The sequence below is a fragment of the Phascolarctos cinereus genome, unplaced genomic scaffold (genome assembly GCF_003287225.1).
Source record: "Phascolarctos cinereus isolate Bilbo 61053 unplaced genomic scaffold, phaCin_HiC Scaffold_1;HRSCAF=81, whole genome shotgun sequence".
Lineage (NCBI taxonomy): Eukaryota > Metazoa > Chordata > Mammalia > Diprotodontia > Phascolarctidae > Phascolarctos > Phascolarctos cinereus.
The window spans coordinates 185,226,225-185,242,716 of record NW_027555514.1 but is presented as its reverse complement, the minus strand read 5'-3'; the positions used below and the strand labels follow the sequence as shown (position 1 = coordinate 185,242,716).

The window sequence follows — 16,492 nt, the reverse complement described above, 5'->3', positions numbered from 1 at the left end:
TCGAAGGCAATGCTCTTTCCAAAATATTACACAAATCTTCTATATCCTGAGGATCCATTCTAGAGACCTGAGATGCCCATGTATTTGACCTGCTTTTCTTATCTAAGGTGATTTTTTGGGATTGGTCACTCTCAGTTTTTCTCTGAAGAATAGCTCTGCAAAGGTTAAACTCTACAAAGAATCTCTTAACAGGCTTTTAGTATACAATACTTCTCTCAACCAATAATAAACATTCATGCTAAAAAAAACCCATGCCTGTTTCAGAGAGGGAACTTGAAAAGAGAAGGGGAAATAAAAGAAATACAGGGAGGCAAATGACCAGTCAACAGATGCTGAGACCTTTTCCTAGAGAACAGTCTGCTTACACCTAAATAATTCTGTCATTTAGCTTCATGACAGAATGGTTCTAGAATCAACTTCAATCTCGTTTACTTTCTCATAAAGTTTACTAGATGTAAGATTAGAGAGTTCTTTTTTAAATCTCCTCTAAAATTTTCCTGATTTTAATGTAACACAATGAACAATAATAGTTTGTGGTTATTAACTACTGCCTTAAGCTGTTCCCCAAGAATCAGCTAATTAGTCCAATTAAGAGATGGGCATGGGGTGGAGGGAGTCTCACAGTTGTACCCAATTGGGTCCAGGTCAGAGGATCTTCTCAGGTAACTGAATATGATAAAGCAAGTGTTTTTAAATTGGGTTCTATGATCTTGGTTTAAAATTTTTTTATAAACTATATTTCTATATATAATTGGTTTCTTTTATAATCCTCTGTACTTTCTTTTCTTTTATTTATTTTAAAACATTATTCTTAGAAGGGTTCACTAGACTGTCAAAGGGGTCCATGATGTAAAAAAAAAGGTTAAGAACCTCTGCACATATAGAGAATTATTATCTGGTGGTGGGTTGAGATCTTCCTTTGTTTTTCCAGGTTTCTCCAAAGTCTGTTTGGATGAAGATGGGAATCAAAAGAGGGTAAGTGCTTTGTGGTTGACTTTGAGAGAAATATTGTGATTTTGTATTGAGAGGCATTGTTTGTACTGGGAAGCTTTTCAGGTAGGTCCTAACTCAAATCTTTGTCTTATTCTTTCTCACCAATGTTTTGCTCCTCAGGCCTATGATCCTGTGACTTGGTCCCTGACTCTTTCCCACTTTCCCAGATATCACTTCCTTGGATTGTTTGGTCCTGTACTCAGATCTCAGTTTTCTGGTGGTTAGCTAGATCTGCTAGCCAGAGTCCAAGTCACCAATTGTCAGAGGCAGCTCTAATACCAACATCCTCTTAGTTCAAGTTTGATGTTGAGATGAAGTGAGGCACTCACAAATCATTGAACATTTAACAAAAGGCCCTCAATACAGCAAAGATATGTAACATGGATGCAGTCACACTTAACTTCTGTGGACACAACCCCTCTCATCTCCATATGGAAAATATCTGGTCAGCAGGACAGAGTATGGCCAGGGTAGGATATGGTGGCTTGTGTGGTCCAGGGTGGCCTATGGTTGAGATTTTTTTGTGGATGTAGGTGACCAGGAAACTGCCTTGGAGAAAATGAGCCAATCAGATCCTGGGGACAGCTTTGTCTCCTTTTAGGGAAAGATAATGTCTAAGGATTAGGGAAGGAAGAGCAGACTCAGCTTTGCATGTGGGTTGGGGGAAACACTGGTAAATATCAGTTCTGTCAAAACAGCCCTTTCTTTTTACCGTTGTCTGAATATGGCTCTCTTTTCCCACACAGCCCGGGGACAGGTGGACATTGGCTGACAAGTGCCACACTATAACCTGTTTAGCAGATGGCCAGACCTTGATGGAGAGTCACCGGGTCAATTGTGAAAATGGGCCCAGACCCACATGCCCTAACAGCCAACCTGCTGTGAAGGTAGAGGAGACCTGTGGTTGTCGTTGGACCTGCCCCTGTGAGTCTATGTTTTATGGCTTATCGTCCACTTTGGGTCATTTAAAACAGCAACTCTTTTAGCACAACTTTGCAAATAAGTTAAAAAATCTATTGCTAGGTAATAAGAATTTTCTCCTTCTCGCCTACATTCATCAGTGCCACCATTCCATCATTAATATTCACCCATCCTAGGGTTTGAAGGGATTGTTTATGGCAAGTCTCACTGAGCACTCTCATTGCCTCTGTTCCTTTGGAAAGACATGGTTTGGTGAGTGGAAAGAGTACTAGGTGTGGAGTTTGGGGACCTGGGTTTGAATCTCAGCTCTGCCATTGTACGACTATGGGTAGGTCACTTCAGCTTTCTAGGTCTGAGTTTCCTCATCTGTAAAATCAAAGAATTGGACTTGATGAACTGCAAGTACTTTCCTTGGAGCTCTTAATCCTATGATCTAAGTCAACATAACAACCCTTTCTAGATTATGTCCAATGGCATTTTGAGGGGAAACACTATTCTAAAGGCAATGTAGAGCATGGTTGTTGGCTATGTAGCCTCACTGCACCTCAATAGGGGCACAAAAGACCCTGGGCTTGAGGATGTAGTAATTGATGCTGCATGATCAGGAAAACTACCAACCACATGCCTGGGTGATCCTACATGGCTGGATTGATACTGGGAAGAGAATGAACTGGAGAAAGAGAAGAGAGGACGGCTCACAGAGGAAGGAAGCATTCCCCTGCCCCCCCAGTTTGGAATTCACTGCTACTTTGCCTTCTCTTCATAGAATCCCTCTATTCCTTCAAGATGGGACACAAGCACCACCTTCTACATGAAGCCATTATTGATTCCTCCCAACCTCTAACTGCTAACATCTTCTCTCTCAAACCATTTTGTATTGAACTAATTTGTATTTATATTCTTTTTAAATTTACTGTATATACATATATATGTACTAGTCTCCCCTATTAGGATGTAAGCTTCTTTAAAACAGGGAATATTTTAATCTTTGTACTCATATCCACAGCACCTAGCTTAGTCCCTGACAAATAATAGGACCTTAATAAATGCTTGTAGATAGAAAGATAAATAAATAGAGAGATAGATACTTATCCTCTGCCTATTTATTGCTGGTCCAGGATATTTAGTTTTAGTGGACCAACGGCAAAATATAATGTGTTAACTTGAAAGTTTCCCTTATCTTACTGATAAAGGTATTTTCTGTACTAGGTTGTTGGGAGGTGATGTAATTTTGTATTCTAGAGGTGGAAAGAGCCTTAAGAATCCTGCCTGGTAAAGGTCTGAATACTCATGTTACTTCAAACTGCTATGTTTCTTTCATAGTTCTTAAAAATTCACATGTCCTTCATTGGGTAATAAGTTTTTCACTAACCCACTAGGCCGGCATTCATATCTCAGGCCCTTGAAGGAGCTTGTAGGTTGCGTCTAGAGTCACAAAATCATTGATCTATTATCTGAAGTATTTGGGTACAAGCTACATTATAAATGAAGATAAGTCAGCAGCATGCAGATATGTGATATGAGAGTAAATCCTTGGGAATATGTTTGCTATGGTATCTGTAGCAATTTTTTGTTGTTGCTCAGTTACTTCAGTTGTGTTCAGCTTTTTGTGACCCCATTTGGGTTTTCTTGGAAAAGTTACTAGGGTGGTTTGCCATTTCCTTCTCTAGCTCATTTTACAGGTGAGGAAACTGAGGCAAACAGGGTCACACATCTAGTAAATGTCTGAGGCTAGACATGAACTCATGAAGATCTGGCTTCCTGTTGTAGCAAATTACAGGAACAAAATTTGCTGTTTTTGTGTCATATAAAGGACTTAAATCATCAGGGTTATTTTTTTTTCTCCTTTAAGACTTCTCCTTCCTTCTTTCCTCCACCCGCTGGTCCCACCCCCATCTTGGGTAGTCAAATGTACTGTTCTCCTGGCCACATTCCATCTATTGCATTAATTCACTCAGCAAAACTCAGGAGTTTGGGACAGAGTAAATTCATTGCCTCTTTTACTCTCCCCATGTTCCCTTTGCTCATTCTCTCCAATCTTCTTCCTGCTCCATCCCTCCATGTTACCTCAAGTTTACAACCTTTATCTTGGACAAATTGTAGGTGAGGAAATCATAAAATTGGTGTGTGTTTGTGTATGTTCTTTCAGAATCCCTCTAAATTAAGCCCTCATTTCTTCAAAGACAGTGCGAATAGATGGATGCTCTCCACTTGTTTTCCGAAGTTTGGGCATTGGTTAGACGCCTACGCCCGTGTAAAAATGGAGGGAGAAGGATAGGGATTCTCAGTTCTAAAACGTGTTCTAAGATCAGAGATAGGAGGCCAGAGGCATGATGATTAGGACAGAGCAGAGGGGAAGGTTAGGGTTAGACAGCTGAACATATGTTCACTCAGACGCATACACGAACACAAGCAGAGTGGAATGGGCTGCCATAGGAAATGGTGGATTCTTCCTCATTAGCAAGTCTTCGAGCAAAGTCATTATTTCGACCTGTCAGGTAAGTTAAAGAGGAGATTCTCATTCAGGAATGGGTTGGACCAGATAGCCTCCAAGATCCCTGATTACTCTTAGGATTCTGTAATTCTGTAACTACAGTATTTCTATGGTGGGGGTTTGAACATTTTGCTTAAGAACACTGGATTTGGAATCAGAGGTCTTACATTAAAATCCTGGCATTTATAGCTCAACTTCAGGATTACAATGACAAAGAAAAAGTCTGGCAAGCTGGAAGACAGAAATTGGATACCAAGGACCATCAGTCAGGATCATGGTGGACTTCTCAAATAGGACAAAGAATGATTAGAGAAATTATATTATGACATTAAATTAATAAGCAAAGACCATGACTTTAGGATTATCCCTCCAGGAAAGCAGTGTAATCTCTCTTCCAAGGACACTGTCATAGAAACTTGATGGAGTAGGAATGCTAGCATGAATCCATTACCAAGAATTCCCCAAGTGTCTGTTTTTTGTTTTTGTTTTTTTTTACATTGGAAGAATGTTCCTAGCATTGAGTAGCCACATAGGCAAGCGGCAGGGAAGCCACAAGGACAGAAAGAGAAGAAGGAAGATTCCTCTCATTTCTGGACATGTTGGCCCTCTGTGTCTCTCCTGCTAACCCAGCATGGAATTGGGAGGAGTGTTCATGGCTCTAAAATTAATTAAAAGAAAATGAGCAAAATAAAGAAAGTTCTAGTACAGTTAAAATACTGGGGAACAATAAAATAGCTAAATTACAGGATACAATATAGGTAAGAAATAATATAAGATATCCTAAAAGATATCCTCATATAGACAAATGACAAATCAAAAAAAGTTAAATGAGAATTAACACTGGTAAGACAATTATAAGAACAAATACAAGAACTAGGAATTTTAAAAATTATGGGAAAATTTGAAGCTGGAATTTCATGATGGTAAAAATATTTGGAGGAAATAGTGAAAAAAAAATTACCATTGAGAACATAATAGAAAACCCCAAAAAATGAACAGAAGTAAAAACAATGTGTTTCCTACAAGTGAAAAGCAAAATTGCAGACCATGTAAAAGAAAGGAAAAAAACAACCTCAGGAAATAAATGCTAAGAGAGTTGGAAAATATGCAGATAGTGGATAGGTCAAAATGCAGCAATCCCAAGGTTACTGACATCCAGGAAAACTAAAAAAAAAAAAAGGAACATGAGCACTCTATTTCAGGGGGAAAAAAACCTTCCAGAATTATGAAAAGCAAGTGACAATTATATCTATCTATCTAGATAGTGTGTATTAATATATTCTATATGCACACATAATATATAATTACACAAACCTATATAAAAGGTATATATATATACATATATTGAAAGAGAGACAGAAAGAGAGACAGAGAGAATCTGTCACAAATTCCTAGCAAGGAAACTCTTACCAATGCAGGTGGCTAACTATTCTGTGACTTAAAGCCTTAGAAAGTGGCCTGAGGCACAGAGAAGTTAAGTAACTTGCTCATGGTGACATAGTCAGTATGTATGAGAGCAGAGACTTGAATCCAGGACTTTCCTGACTAAAAGAATCCATGAGATATGGACATGAGAAAACAAACACCCAATTTAACTCTTCTAGGTACATTGTAGCTAAACTTTAATGTTAATAATGTCACCGAAAAATATGGCAAGTTGGAAGAAGACAGAAATGACAAACTAAAGAACATCAATCAGGATCACGGTGGACTTCTCAAGAAAGACGACTAATGATTTGGAATGTGACATATACAAAATTATTGAGCATGGACCATAATCTAGAATTAACTCTCCAGAAAAACTTAGGATAGCTGCTTCCCCAAGAACATTCTTATGAAAACTTAATGGAGTTAGGAAGGCCTTGTATGAAGTCATTACCCAGAATTCCCCAAATTTCTGAGATTTTGGAGGAAATCTCAAAAAGAACTTTTTTTTTTTGCATTTAGTAGTGACTTACACAAGACATAGAAAAGTTCCCTGAAACTTTTTTTTTTGGGGGGGAAACCTAGAAAAAAATTGCAGATGGCTTTTCCTATCCAGACCCATTACTTCCCATTTTCCCTTTAATCATATTGGGAGAGGGTAGAGAAAAAGAATGGAAAGAAGCTTAACCCTCCTGTAGCCATCATAGACTTCAAATGGAAGCCTGTTCCTTTAAATGCTTGCTTGCATTTCTATGCTATTTGAAATTGTTATTAAAGTTTATGGCATTTATTATTTTATTAGTTATTTATTTATAAAGTTAAAAATGATTTGTGTCTAAGCCTGTAAGTATATAGTTTGGATTGAGAGATGGTAAATCCACCCAAAAGAGAGAGAGAGATTTTCCTCAGTGTAGGCCAAGGCAGAGGGAATGGGTGGTGTAGGGCAGTGGCTGGGGGTGGGTTGTTATTGAACTGGTTAGAAAGAGGATTTCTGCAGTTTTATCAGTTCCTGAGATAACCATACCCTGGACTGCTTTGAACCTGGACAGAGACTTCATGAGCAAACAAATCAGTAGCAGCAAGAGGTGGAAGCTGTATCTGTAGAGGTGACACAGCTCATAAATAACACCTCATGTAGATACATTAGAATGCTGCATTAAATTTAAGTGCTGACAATATATAAAGTATTGTTAAGTCCTAGGGATAAAAAAAAAATGAGTTACCAATCTGCATTGGTGGAGAGAGTTTCACACCCGTGAGTCCCCTACATAGATGAAATCACAAATGCAGATAAAGAAAAAAATCCAAACCAAAAAACTATGACTAAAAGTTATAGGTCCATGTGGAAACTAAAAAAAAAAAAAACTAGTAAATTATGCCTGGGTAAAAGAGTAAATTACGTCAAAGAAAATGACAACAAAGTTGCTGCATATCAAAATCTATGGGATGCAGCTAAAGCAGTCAGTACTCAGAGGCAAATTTATAGCGCTTCCTACGTTGATAAGGCGTAACGTACTGGGTGGTGCAGTGGAGAGAGCACTGGCCCTGGAGTCAGGAGGACCTGAGTTCAAATCTGGCCTCAGACCAAACACTTGACACTTACTAGCTGTGTGACCCTGGGCAAGTCACTTAACCCCAATCGCCTTAAAGAAAAAAGAGAAAAAAAATAAAGCAAGAACTGAGGAAAAGGTGGAGTATCTCCTTCTTATGGTTTGGTCAAGCAAAAATAGTAAAAATGTTTTTATTTCCCAATACTTTATAAATCAGTTTGTCAGCTTGCTGTAATAGCAGCCAAATACTAATAGATTACCTCCTAGAATTAAAATCGTACTTCCATGATGCCTCAGTGGATCTGTAATCTCATCAGTGTGGCAATCTTCCATCCCCCAACCACGGAGATCATTGTGCTATAGCTACATAAAAAAGAAAATAAATCAAAGTCAAAACTAATTGAGTGTTAGAAAGATTTAGAAAAGGGTACAGACAAAGCAAACACATTTTGTTAATTTTTTTCCAGATTTATTTGGTTAAATATGTAGCATTAAATTATTTTTCACTTGCATATTTAGTTAAGATGTTAATGGTCCAAATTTGGGTTTTGGTTGTAGTTTTTTCCAGGTTGTTGGTTAATTGATATTTGTTGTACACATTAAATATTAACACTTGAATAATCAAATGGTGTTGACCTCTCATTGACTTGGGGGTTCCTTCCAATGATGCAGAACTCTTCCTATACCTGACCATCCTACGCAGCTCTTGTCCATTTTCTCCCATAAATTCACCATGGGTACACCCAATGTGATACAGGCCCTCATCACTTTGTCCTGATATTGCAAAGTTCCCAGTGGAGCTCTCTGGTTGTCCATTGTCATCCCTCACCCTCCCCATGTAACCAGCCCATGTTCTTTTACTATTATGCTTTTCCTTGACAAAACTTTTCATTCCCTTTCTTCTTTGAAGTTCCTCATTGGTTACCCTAGGGCATCTAAGTGGTGCAGTGTATCCTGTGCCCTGACTGGAGTCAGGAAGACTTCTCTTCTTGAGTTCAAATCTAGCCTCAGGTACTTACTAGCCATGTGACCCTGAGTAAGTCATTGCACCTTGTTTGCCTCAGTTTCCTCATCTGTAAAATGAACTGAAGAGGGAAATGGCAAACCACTCTAGTATCTTTGCCAAGCAAAGTCCAAGTGGAGTCACGAAGAGTCAGACATGACTGAAAAATGACTCAACAACAATGGTTACCCACTATGTACCTCTCCATCACCCATCATAATTCATTTTTAGCTCTTTGTAGGCTATCATGTTCTATGTCTTGCTGCCGTGCTGTTACATTGGTAGAGGGTTGGTATTAACAAGATGGCCCTTTGTCTGTGAGAAGTGTGGGGGTTATTAAATGAAATTTCCCGAACACAGTCTAGCTCACTCTCCTTCTCTCATTCCTCATTGATCATTTATTCTGTCTATCCCAGCTATACGCATTGCTGGACAAATCCAAATGCATGTCATAGTCTTTGCAATTGAGTTTAAAATAACAGTAATAATTTCTATTATCAAAAATTAACTTAAAAAAAAGCCTGTGTTGCAGTCTGCATTTAGCTGGTGGCATCCTATGAAAATGATATTTTACAGAGGGTGAGGTTACGTGATAGGGACCCTACTATTCTATATCTTTTTTTCTTTGTCTTTTCAGTTGCCAGTGTAGACATGGTCTTGGTGTGTCATGTGAAAGCCTAAGCTTTTTCATTTTGAGTGCCTTATAGCTATACTTGCTTCAATGTAAGACTTTTCACAGAATCATTTTCTCCAGCTCCATGATAACTAGAACTTGCAAATGGTACTTTAATAGGAATTTTGAGAATTTATTGATTAGTGCAAATGAAGGTGAAGGAAAGAGTGTTGAGACCCGACCATTTGTTTTGGCTCCAGAAACAGGCCTTGTTGCAAGGTCTCTGAAGGTATTAAGTCAAAATTACTACTGGTACAATGAGTCATCTGGCAGCTAGTATAATACATTTGTCATTTGGTGAGCTCTCTTCAGAATGAGCTCATGCTTACTTATAATGTCAATGATCCATGATACCTCTGGAACCTGACTTTGTTTCTTAAGCCAAGGCATCCCTATAGAGTGAATTGTTCACTTTGCACGTTTTAATTTGGAGGAGGTGAGTAATGAAATATACTTCTCTTTAGCAGTATACTCAGTTTTCTAACCTGGCTTCAAAAAGTCTTTAAGGGCCATGGAAACCCTTTAATCAGGCTTAGGATGCCACTAATTAACTGTGGGACCTTATCTTCTCTGGTCCTCAGTTTCCTCATCTGTATAATGAAGAATTTGGACTAAATGATCTCTGATGTTCTATTTACCCATATCACATGTTGTAGGAGCATGAGTGATTTGATGACACACTCCATGTAGATAGCACACAGGGCCTTAGAACTTGAGGTCATCAAATTTAGAACTGGAAGAGATTTTTAGATCTCAACCAGTCCAACCTGTAGGCAACTAGGTGGCGCAGTGAATGGATAGAGTTCTGGGCCTGGAGTCAGGAAGATTCATCTTCCTGGGTTCAAATCTAGCCTCAGACCCTTACTAGCTATGTGACTTTGGGTAAGTCACTTAACCCTGTTTGCCTCAGTTTCCTCATCTGTAAAATGAGCTGGAGAAGAAAATGGCAAACCACTTGCCAAGAAAACCCCAAATGGGGTCACAAAGAATTAAATATGACTGAAAAATGACTGAATGACAACAGTCCAACCTATTATTTATAGATGAAGAACTGAGATTTAGAGATGTAAATAATTTACTCAAGGTCACATAAGTAGTAATTAGGAGAACCAGGTCCCAAACAGAAGGCCTTTGACTCCAAGTGCAGACTTACTCATCTTTTCATACCGGGCATGTGTGAGGTACTCCAATAATTCCATTAATCTCATTACTTTTCTTCCCTCTCATTCTGCCTAGGCCTATGCATGGGAAGCTCAACCCGGCACATTGTGACCTTTGATGGCCAGGATTTCAAGCTGACAGGCAGCTGTTCCTATGTCCTGTTTGACAGCAAAGAGCAAGATGTGGAGATCAACCTTCACAATGGGCTCTGTAACCCCGGGATGAAGCTCACCTGCATGAAGTCCATAGAAGTGAAACACAAGGGCCTGTCCATCCAGCTCCACAGTGACATGGAGGTGAGGGATGGAAGGAAGCCTGTGGGTCAGGGCAGCGGAAGAGGCTCTGAAAACCCCAGCTGAGCTTGACCAGATGGGTTGTGCTGACGACGTGTTTACTGGGGCCTCTCTAGCCTGCATGCCTGGCAAAATGTTTTTCTCTCATGCTTCACTCCCCTCTCCTAAGGAAGGGTATTTAGTGAACTACATAACATGAAGTGTAGTAACAAGACAACCCCCCAAAAACCTGGGGTACACTCTCCCATAAGCACCTACAATATCAGTGAGAAGCATGGGAACACACAAAGTAAACTACTTTGCTATTGTTCAATTAAAATATTCATCCCTTGGGGGATAGACAGGGGTGTTGTGTTCAGTTTTTTCAGCTGTGTCCACCTCTTTTTGACCTCATTTCAAGTTTTCTTGGCAGAGTTACTGGAATGGTTCACCATTTCCTTCTCCAGATCATTTTACAGATGAGGAAACTGAGGCAAATAGGGTTAAGTGACTTGTCCAGGATCACACATCTAGTAAGTGGCTGAGGCCAGATTTGAACTCATCAATTGAAAGATGAGTCTCTCTAACTCCAGGCCCAGCACTCTATCCACTGTTCCATCTAGCTGCTGAGTAAACGACTAAAGAGACACAGATTTGAGGGATACATGTGGCTGATATAACTAACACTTCCAGCACTGCTGAATCTCAATGTCCTTTCTCTTCCCAGGCTGTCCTCATGCTCCTCCCCCTCTAGCTTCCATCCATGCTTCTTGGGTTGAACCATTTTATTTCTTATTGTGTCCCAATAAACTATAAGTGGAGCTGTGAATAGAGCATGGGAATGGGAATCACGAAGGTCTGAGTTCAAATCCTACCTCAGATACTTTACTAGCTGAGTGACCCAGAGCAATTCAATCAATCAATCAATCAATATTTTTAAACACGTATTATATGCCAGGCCACTTAACTTCTGACTGCCTCAATTTCTTCATCAGTAAAATAGGGGTAATAATAGTACCTAACTCATAGGGTTGTTGTAAGCATTAAATGAATTAGCACATGTGAAATGCTTTTCATGCCTTAAAGCTCTATAGACATGCTAGCTATTGTTATTATTATTAGAAGAGAAATATTTGGTGATGCCAGATAGTATTGAGGCATTTTTCCTGGGTTGCTCCATACTTGGAAATTCTCTGTAGTCACCAAGAATCAGAAGAATTTTTCCCAACTTTCTCTGAGGGAGCTTGTCTCCACTCTGTTTAAAATCAAGCATATGGGTGGAAATGCCTTGCTTCACATTCCGCTCAATATTTCAGTCCATTTCCTTTCAGGTAGCATGCTTCACATCTTCAAAGTCTGTCCCATTAGTTGTCGCTGGTAAGTATTAGGATTTTAAGTTAAGTGCAACAAGGAGAGAAGACCCAGGTTCTTTTGTGGCATCAAGCTCTGACAGGATCCTTACTGGTTGATACGTTTTGAAGAGGGACCATTGTTTAATGGAAAGCACATTGAACTTGGAGTTGGGAACGTGTGTTCAAATCCAAGATCTATTCTCTTAGTTTGCAAGCATTGGGCAAGTCACTCCTTCTTTCTGTGACTCGGTATTTCCATCTATGAAATGGAGATAAAAAAGACTTGCAGGGGCAGCTAGGTGGCGCAGTGGATAGAGCAACGGCCATAGAGTCAGGAGGGCCTGAGTTCAAATCCCGCCTCAGACACATAACACTTACTAGCCGTGTGACCCTGGGCAAGTCACTTAACTCCATTGCCTAGCAAAAAACAAACAAAAAAAGACTTGCATTATCTCCTCCAAAGGGTTGTGAGAAAAGCACTTTGCAATCCTGAAAATGCTGCATAAGTGTGATTGTTGTCTTTTTTCCTTACCTGTGCAGGTGACTGTGAATGGGAGATTGGTTCCGGTTCCCTATGTAGATAAAAATATGGAAGTCAGCAACTATGGGGCCATCATGCACGAGATCAGGTTCACACACTTGAACCACGTCTTCACATTCACACCACAGAACAACGAATTTCAGCTGCAACTCAGCCCCAAGACCCTTGCCTCCAAAACCTATGGACTCTGTGGTGAGAGACTTTGTTTATTTGTCATTTTAATCTGTGAGCTTTTAACCTATGACCTTTATCCATCTGCTTTCCTGGACTTTTAGCCCCTTACAGACCTGGAGACAGTAGGAAAATCTATTCTGAACATAATGGAGATGAAGAATTCAGGGGTCCCCAATCGGCGGCTGTGTTTATGCGAAGCTGGTACAATCCTTTCCCATTCTTTTCCTTCAGGGATTTGTGATGAGAACGGGGCCAATGACTTCATGCTGAGGGATGGCACAGTCACCACAGACCACAGCAGGCTCATTCAGGAGTGGACAGTCCAGCAGCCTGGAACCACATGCGAACCCATCCCAGAGCAACAGTGTCTGGACTCTGGAGGCTCCCAGTGCCAGGTCCTCATTTCCTCCATGTTTGCCGAGTGCCATCAAGTTCTTGCTCCGGCCACATTTTATGCCATTTGCCAACAGAACAGCTGTCAGCAGGAGCAAGTGTGCGAGGTGATTTCCTCCTATGCCCACCTGTGCCGGACGCATGGAGTCTGTGTCAACTGGAGGACGACAGACTTCTGTGGTGAGTCAAAGTTCCCTTTTGTCAACTTGGGAAAATCACTTCACCTTTCTGTACCTCATATCTGTATGCTGGGAACAGCTTGCTCTGAACAAGCTCATGCTTATATAATAACAACGCTAACATTTATATAGTGCTTACTATGTGCCAGGCACTGTGCTAAGTGCTTTACAATTATTATCTCATTTGATCCTCACAACAACACTGGGAGGTAGGTGCTATTATTCCCATTTTACACATGAGAAAACTGAGGCAAACAAATGTTAACTGACTTGCCCAGGGTCACATAGCTGTAAGTGTCTGAGACCAGATTTGAACTCAGGTCTTCCTGATGTCAGGTCCAGTGATCTATGTGCCACCTATCTGCCTCCATGGTATATAAGATGATTTCTTCACAGCCACTCTGAGGTTTAGGTAATGCAAATATTATTATACTTATTTTATAGATGAGAATACTGAGGCTCAGAGAGATAATGAGAGCTTGTGGCTAGCAGGTGGTAGAATTCAAATCCAGGTCTTTTGATTCCATATCAAGTACTCTTCACTACACAAAATTGCCTTCTTGCATGACCGGCACTTATTTATTTATTTATTTATTTATTTTTAAGGCAATTAGGATTAAGTGACTTGCCCAGGGTCACACAGCTAGTAAGTGTCAAATGTTTGGTCTGAGGCCAGATTTGAACTCAGGTCCTCCTGACTTCAGGGCTGGTGTTCTATCCACTGTGCCACCTAGCTGCCCCCTGGTACTTATTTTTAACTAAATATTTTAACTAAAGATTCATTACTTTATGTGAAGTATAGAATATTAAACACATTCATATTCAATGTAAGTAAACATGGTCTTGCATGACCTCTAGACTGCTATGAGGATGAACTGAGATCACAGATATCTCAGTTCTACTAAATGTAAAATATTGTTTTTATTATTGTTGTTGTTTTTAGGAATTAGATTTATCTGTTCTAAGCATATATTTATACATTGGCCTAGTACAGTTGAACTATGTTTTATTATGATAGAAATCTCTTAGTTACATTACAATTATCTAGAAGTGCAATTACAGGTAACAATTAATGAACCTACCCTATTTTATCAAGTCCAATCCTGGACACCTTTATTCTTTTTTTCTTTGCTTATTTTAACCTCATGAAGTTTTTTTAGTTGTATGTATGTGGAATTGTTTCTGTGTTCCTCTTTCTACTTAAATGACTTTTAAAATCTCTTATTTCTATGGGCAATATTAATTAAGATGGTCTATCCTCGCTCTCTATATGAGAGACCTTTCACAAGTGAAATTCCTAGAAAAATCAATTACTGGGTGGGATAGGAAGAAGACAATTTAGGTTCCATTAGACCATTCCCCTCCACTTTGTATAGGTTCTTTACTTATAGAGGTTGTATTGTCTAAAGAGTTCTGCGTTCTAGGTTTGCTGACTTTGTGTAAATTCTTTAATCACTGTGTCTCAGTTTCCTGTTGTGTCAAAGGTTAATCATAATTCTAGTCAACAACTCACCTAGTTACCAGTCATTTAAGGAAGATAAAATAAGGATAAGATTACAGAGGAGAGTTCTAGGCTGAGTCAGGAGACTTAGGTTCTAGGTCTGGCTCTGTTAACTAGCCATGTGACCTTGGGCAAATTAGTTCATTTTTTTTTTTTTTTTTTTTGGCCAGGCAATGGAGTTTTAAGTAACTTGCCCAGGGTCACACAGCTAGTAAGTGTTTTTATGTGTCTGAGGCCGGATTTGAACTCAGGTCCTCCTGAATCCAGGGCCAGTGCTCTATCCACTGTGCAACCTAGCTGCCCCTAGTTCATTTCTTTAGACTTCAATTTCGTCCTCTGTAAAGTGATGGGCTTAGACTAGATCATTGTTTCCCAAACTAAGCTAGCTATTCATCTCTGATGTTTGGCAAAATATGCAAAATTACTCTGATGCTAGGGGACTTCTGTTAAACTGCTGCTAATCCCCTCTCAAAAAAAAAATTAAATGTGAAATTAGGTACGTTTCAAAAATATACTTCATGTAGTATTTTTTGATTATGAAAATGGCATTTAATTTCTTTATTTTGCTTCAGAATTTGCTTCTTAGGATTCTCCATACCAGGCCCCATGAATCAGCATTTATAGATTTCATCAATGTGTTTTAAACCCAGCGTTATTCTGTGGTCAAATTAGTTGGGAATCAAAGGACAGAATGATCTTTAAGGCTCCTTCTAGATGTCTTTGATGCTATGTTGATGTTAATAGTATCAACTCAATCTACTGGCACATTCAGAATGCAAATACTGGTTTCGGGGTGATTTGATAGTGTCTCCTTACTATATAGTGTATGGCTGTCTTAAGTATTTACTGTGTAGGCAGAGAAACCTTTTGAAATTAACCCCACTTGCAACCTTCTCTGGAAGTTAATTCCCAGCACACAGAGATCTGGTGAAGAGTTGAGCATGTGACCTAATGGGGAAACTAGACAGCGTTTTTTGCTTCTTCCAAGCTTGATCTTTGTAACTAAAGATTCATTATTTTATAAGAATTGTAGAATATTAATCACATTCATATTCAACATAAGTAAACATTTTCTTAAGGAAAATATATGTGCCACCGAGATGATCTGTTATTCTGTATTTTCCATGTATTTTGGCTTACTAGCTTTGTGACTCAGGGCAAGTACCTTTCTGAGTCTCAGTTTCTTCATCTGTAACATGGGGACAAACAGTACTGGTGTTATTATGAGGAAAATGCTTAGTAAACCCCAAAGTGCTATATAAACATGATTTATTGTTATTAATAAGAGAGTCATTGTTATTGATATTTCATGTGGATAATTGAATTGATGTCTTATTGAGAATTTTAATGCCTTTCCATAGCTATGAAGTGCCCACACTCCATGGTGTATCATCACTGCCAGCAGGTCTGCCCCCAGAGTTGTGATGGTAACTCAAGCACATGTGTGGACCATCCCTCAGAAGGCTGCTTCTGTCCTCCTGGGCAGGTGATGCTAGAGGGGAGCTGTGTCCCCAAGGAAGCCTGTACGCAGTGCATCACTGAAGATGGGGTCCATCATGAGGTAAGAGCTTATGATCTTAATTAGGCTTTTTTCACCTGTCTCTTGGACTCAATAGGGAGAATCTCATGTTGCTGATTGATCTTTCCCATCTCTGGCAGCTTTAAAACCATTCCTCTATTCCTTCCCCCTCTTTTTGAGAGAGAATGAAGACTGGAGTAGTACTGCAGAACTGGGAAGTGTACCAATTAAAAAACAAAAAGGAAGTCAGCAAACTATGGGGCTGTGATCTTGATTTTGATTCCTGGAAAGATTTTAGAATATATGCTTAAAGAGATGGTTAGTGAACTCCCAGACAGAAA

The 16,492-nt window shown here is 39.5% G+C and overlaps 1 protein-coding gene across 2 annotated transcripts in view; it reads left to right on the top strand.

Moving 5' to 3' along the window:
- VWF (von Willebrand factor) overlaps positions 1-16,492 on the top strand; it is a 202,473-nt gene that overhangs the window by 142,427 nt on the left and 43,554 nt on the right. For both annotated transcript variants that reach the window (XM_078155450.1, XM_020994141.2), the window contains exons 33-38: positions 932-975; positions 1,740-1,917; positions 10,296-10,516; positions 12,385-12,577; positions 12,791-13,132; positions 15,994-16,193. In XM_078155450.1, the coding sequence (XP_078011576.1) occupies positions 932-975; positions 1,740-1,917; positions 10,296-10,516; positions 12,385-12,577; positions 12,791-13,132; positions 15,994-16,193 (1,178 nt within the window). The remainder of the gene's footprint in view (positions 1-931; positions 976-1,739; positions 1,918-10,295; positions 10,517-12,384; positions 12,578-12,790; positions 13,133-15,993; positions 16,194-16,492) is intronic.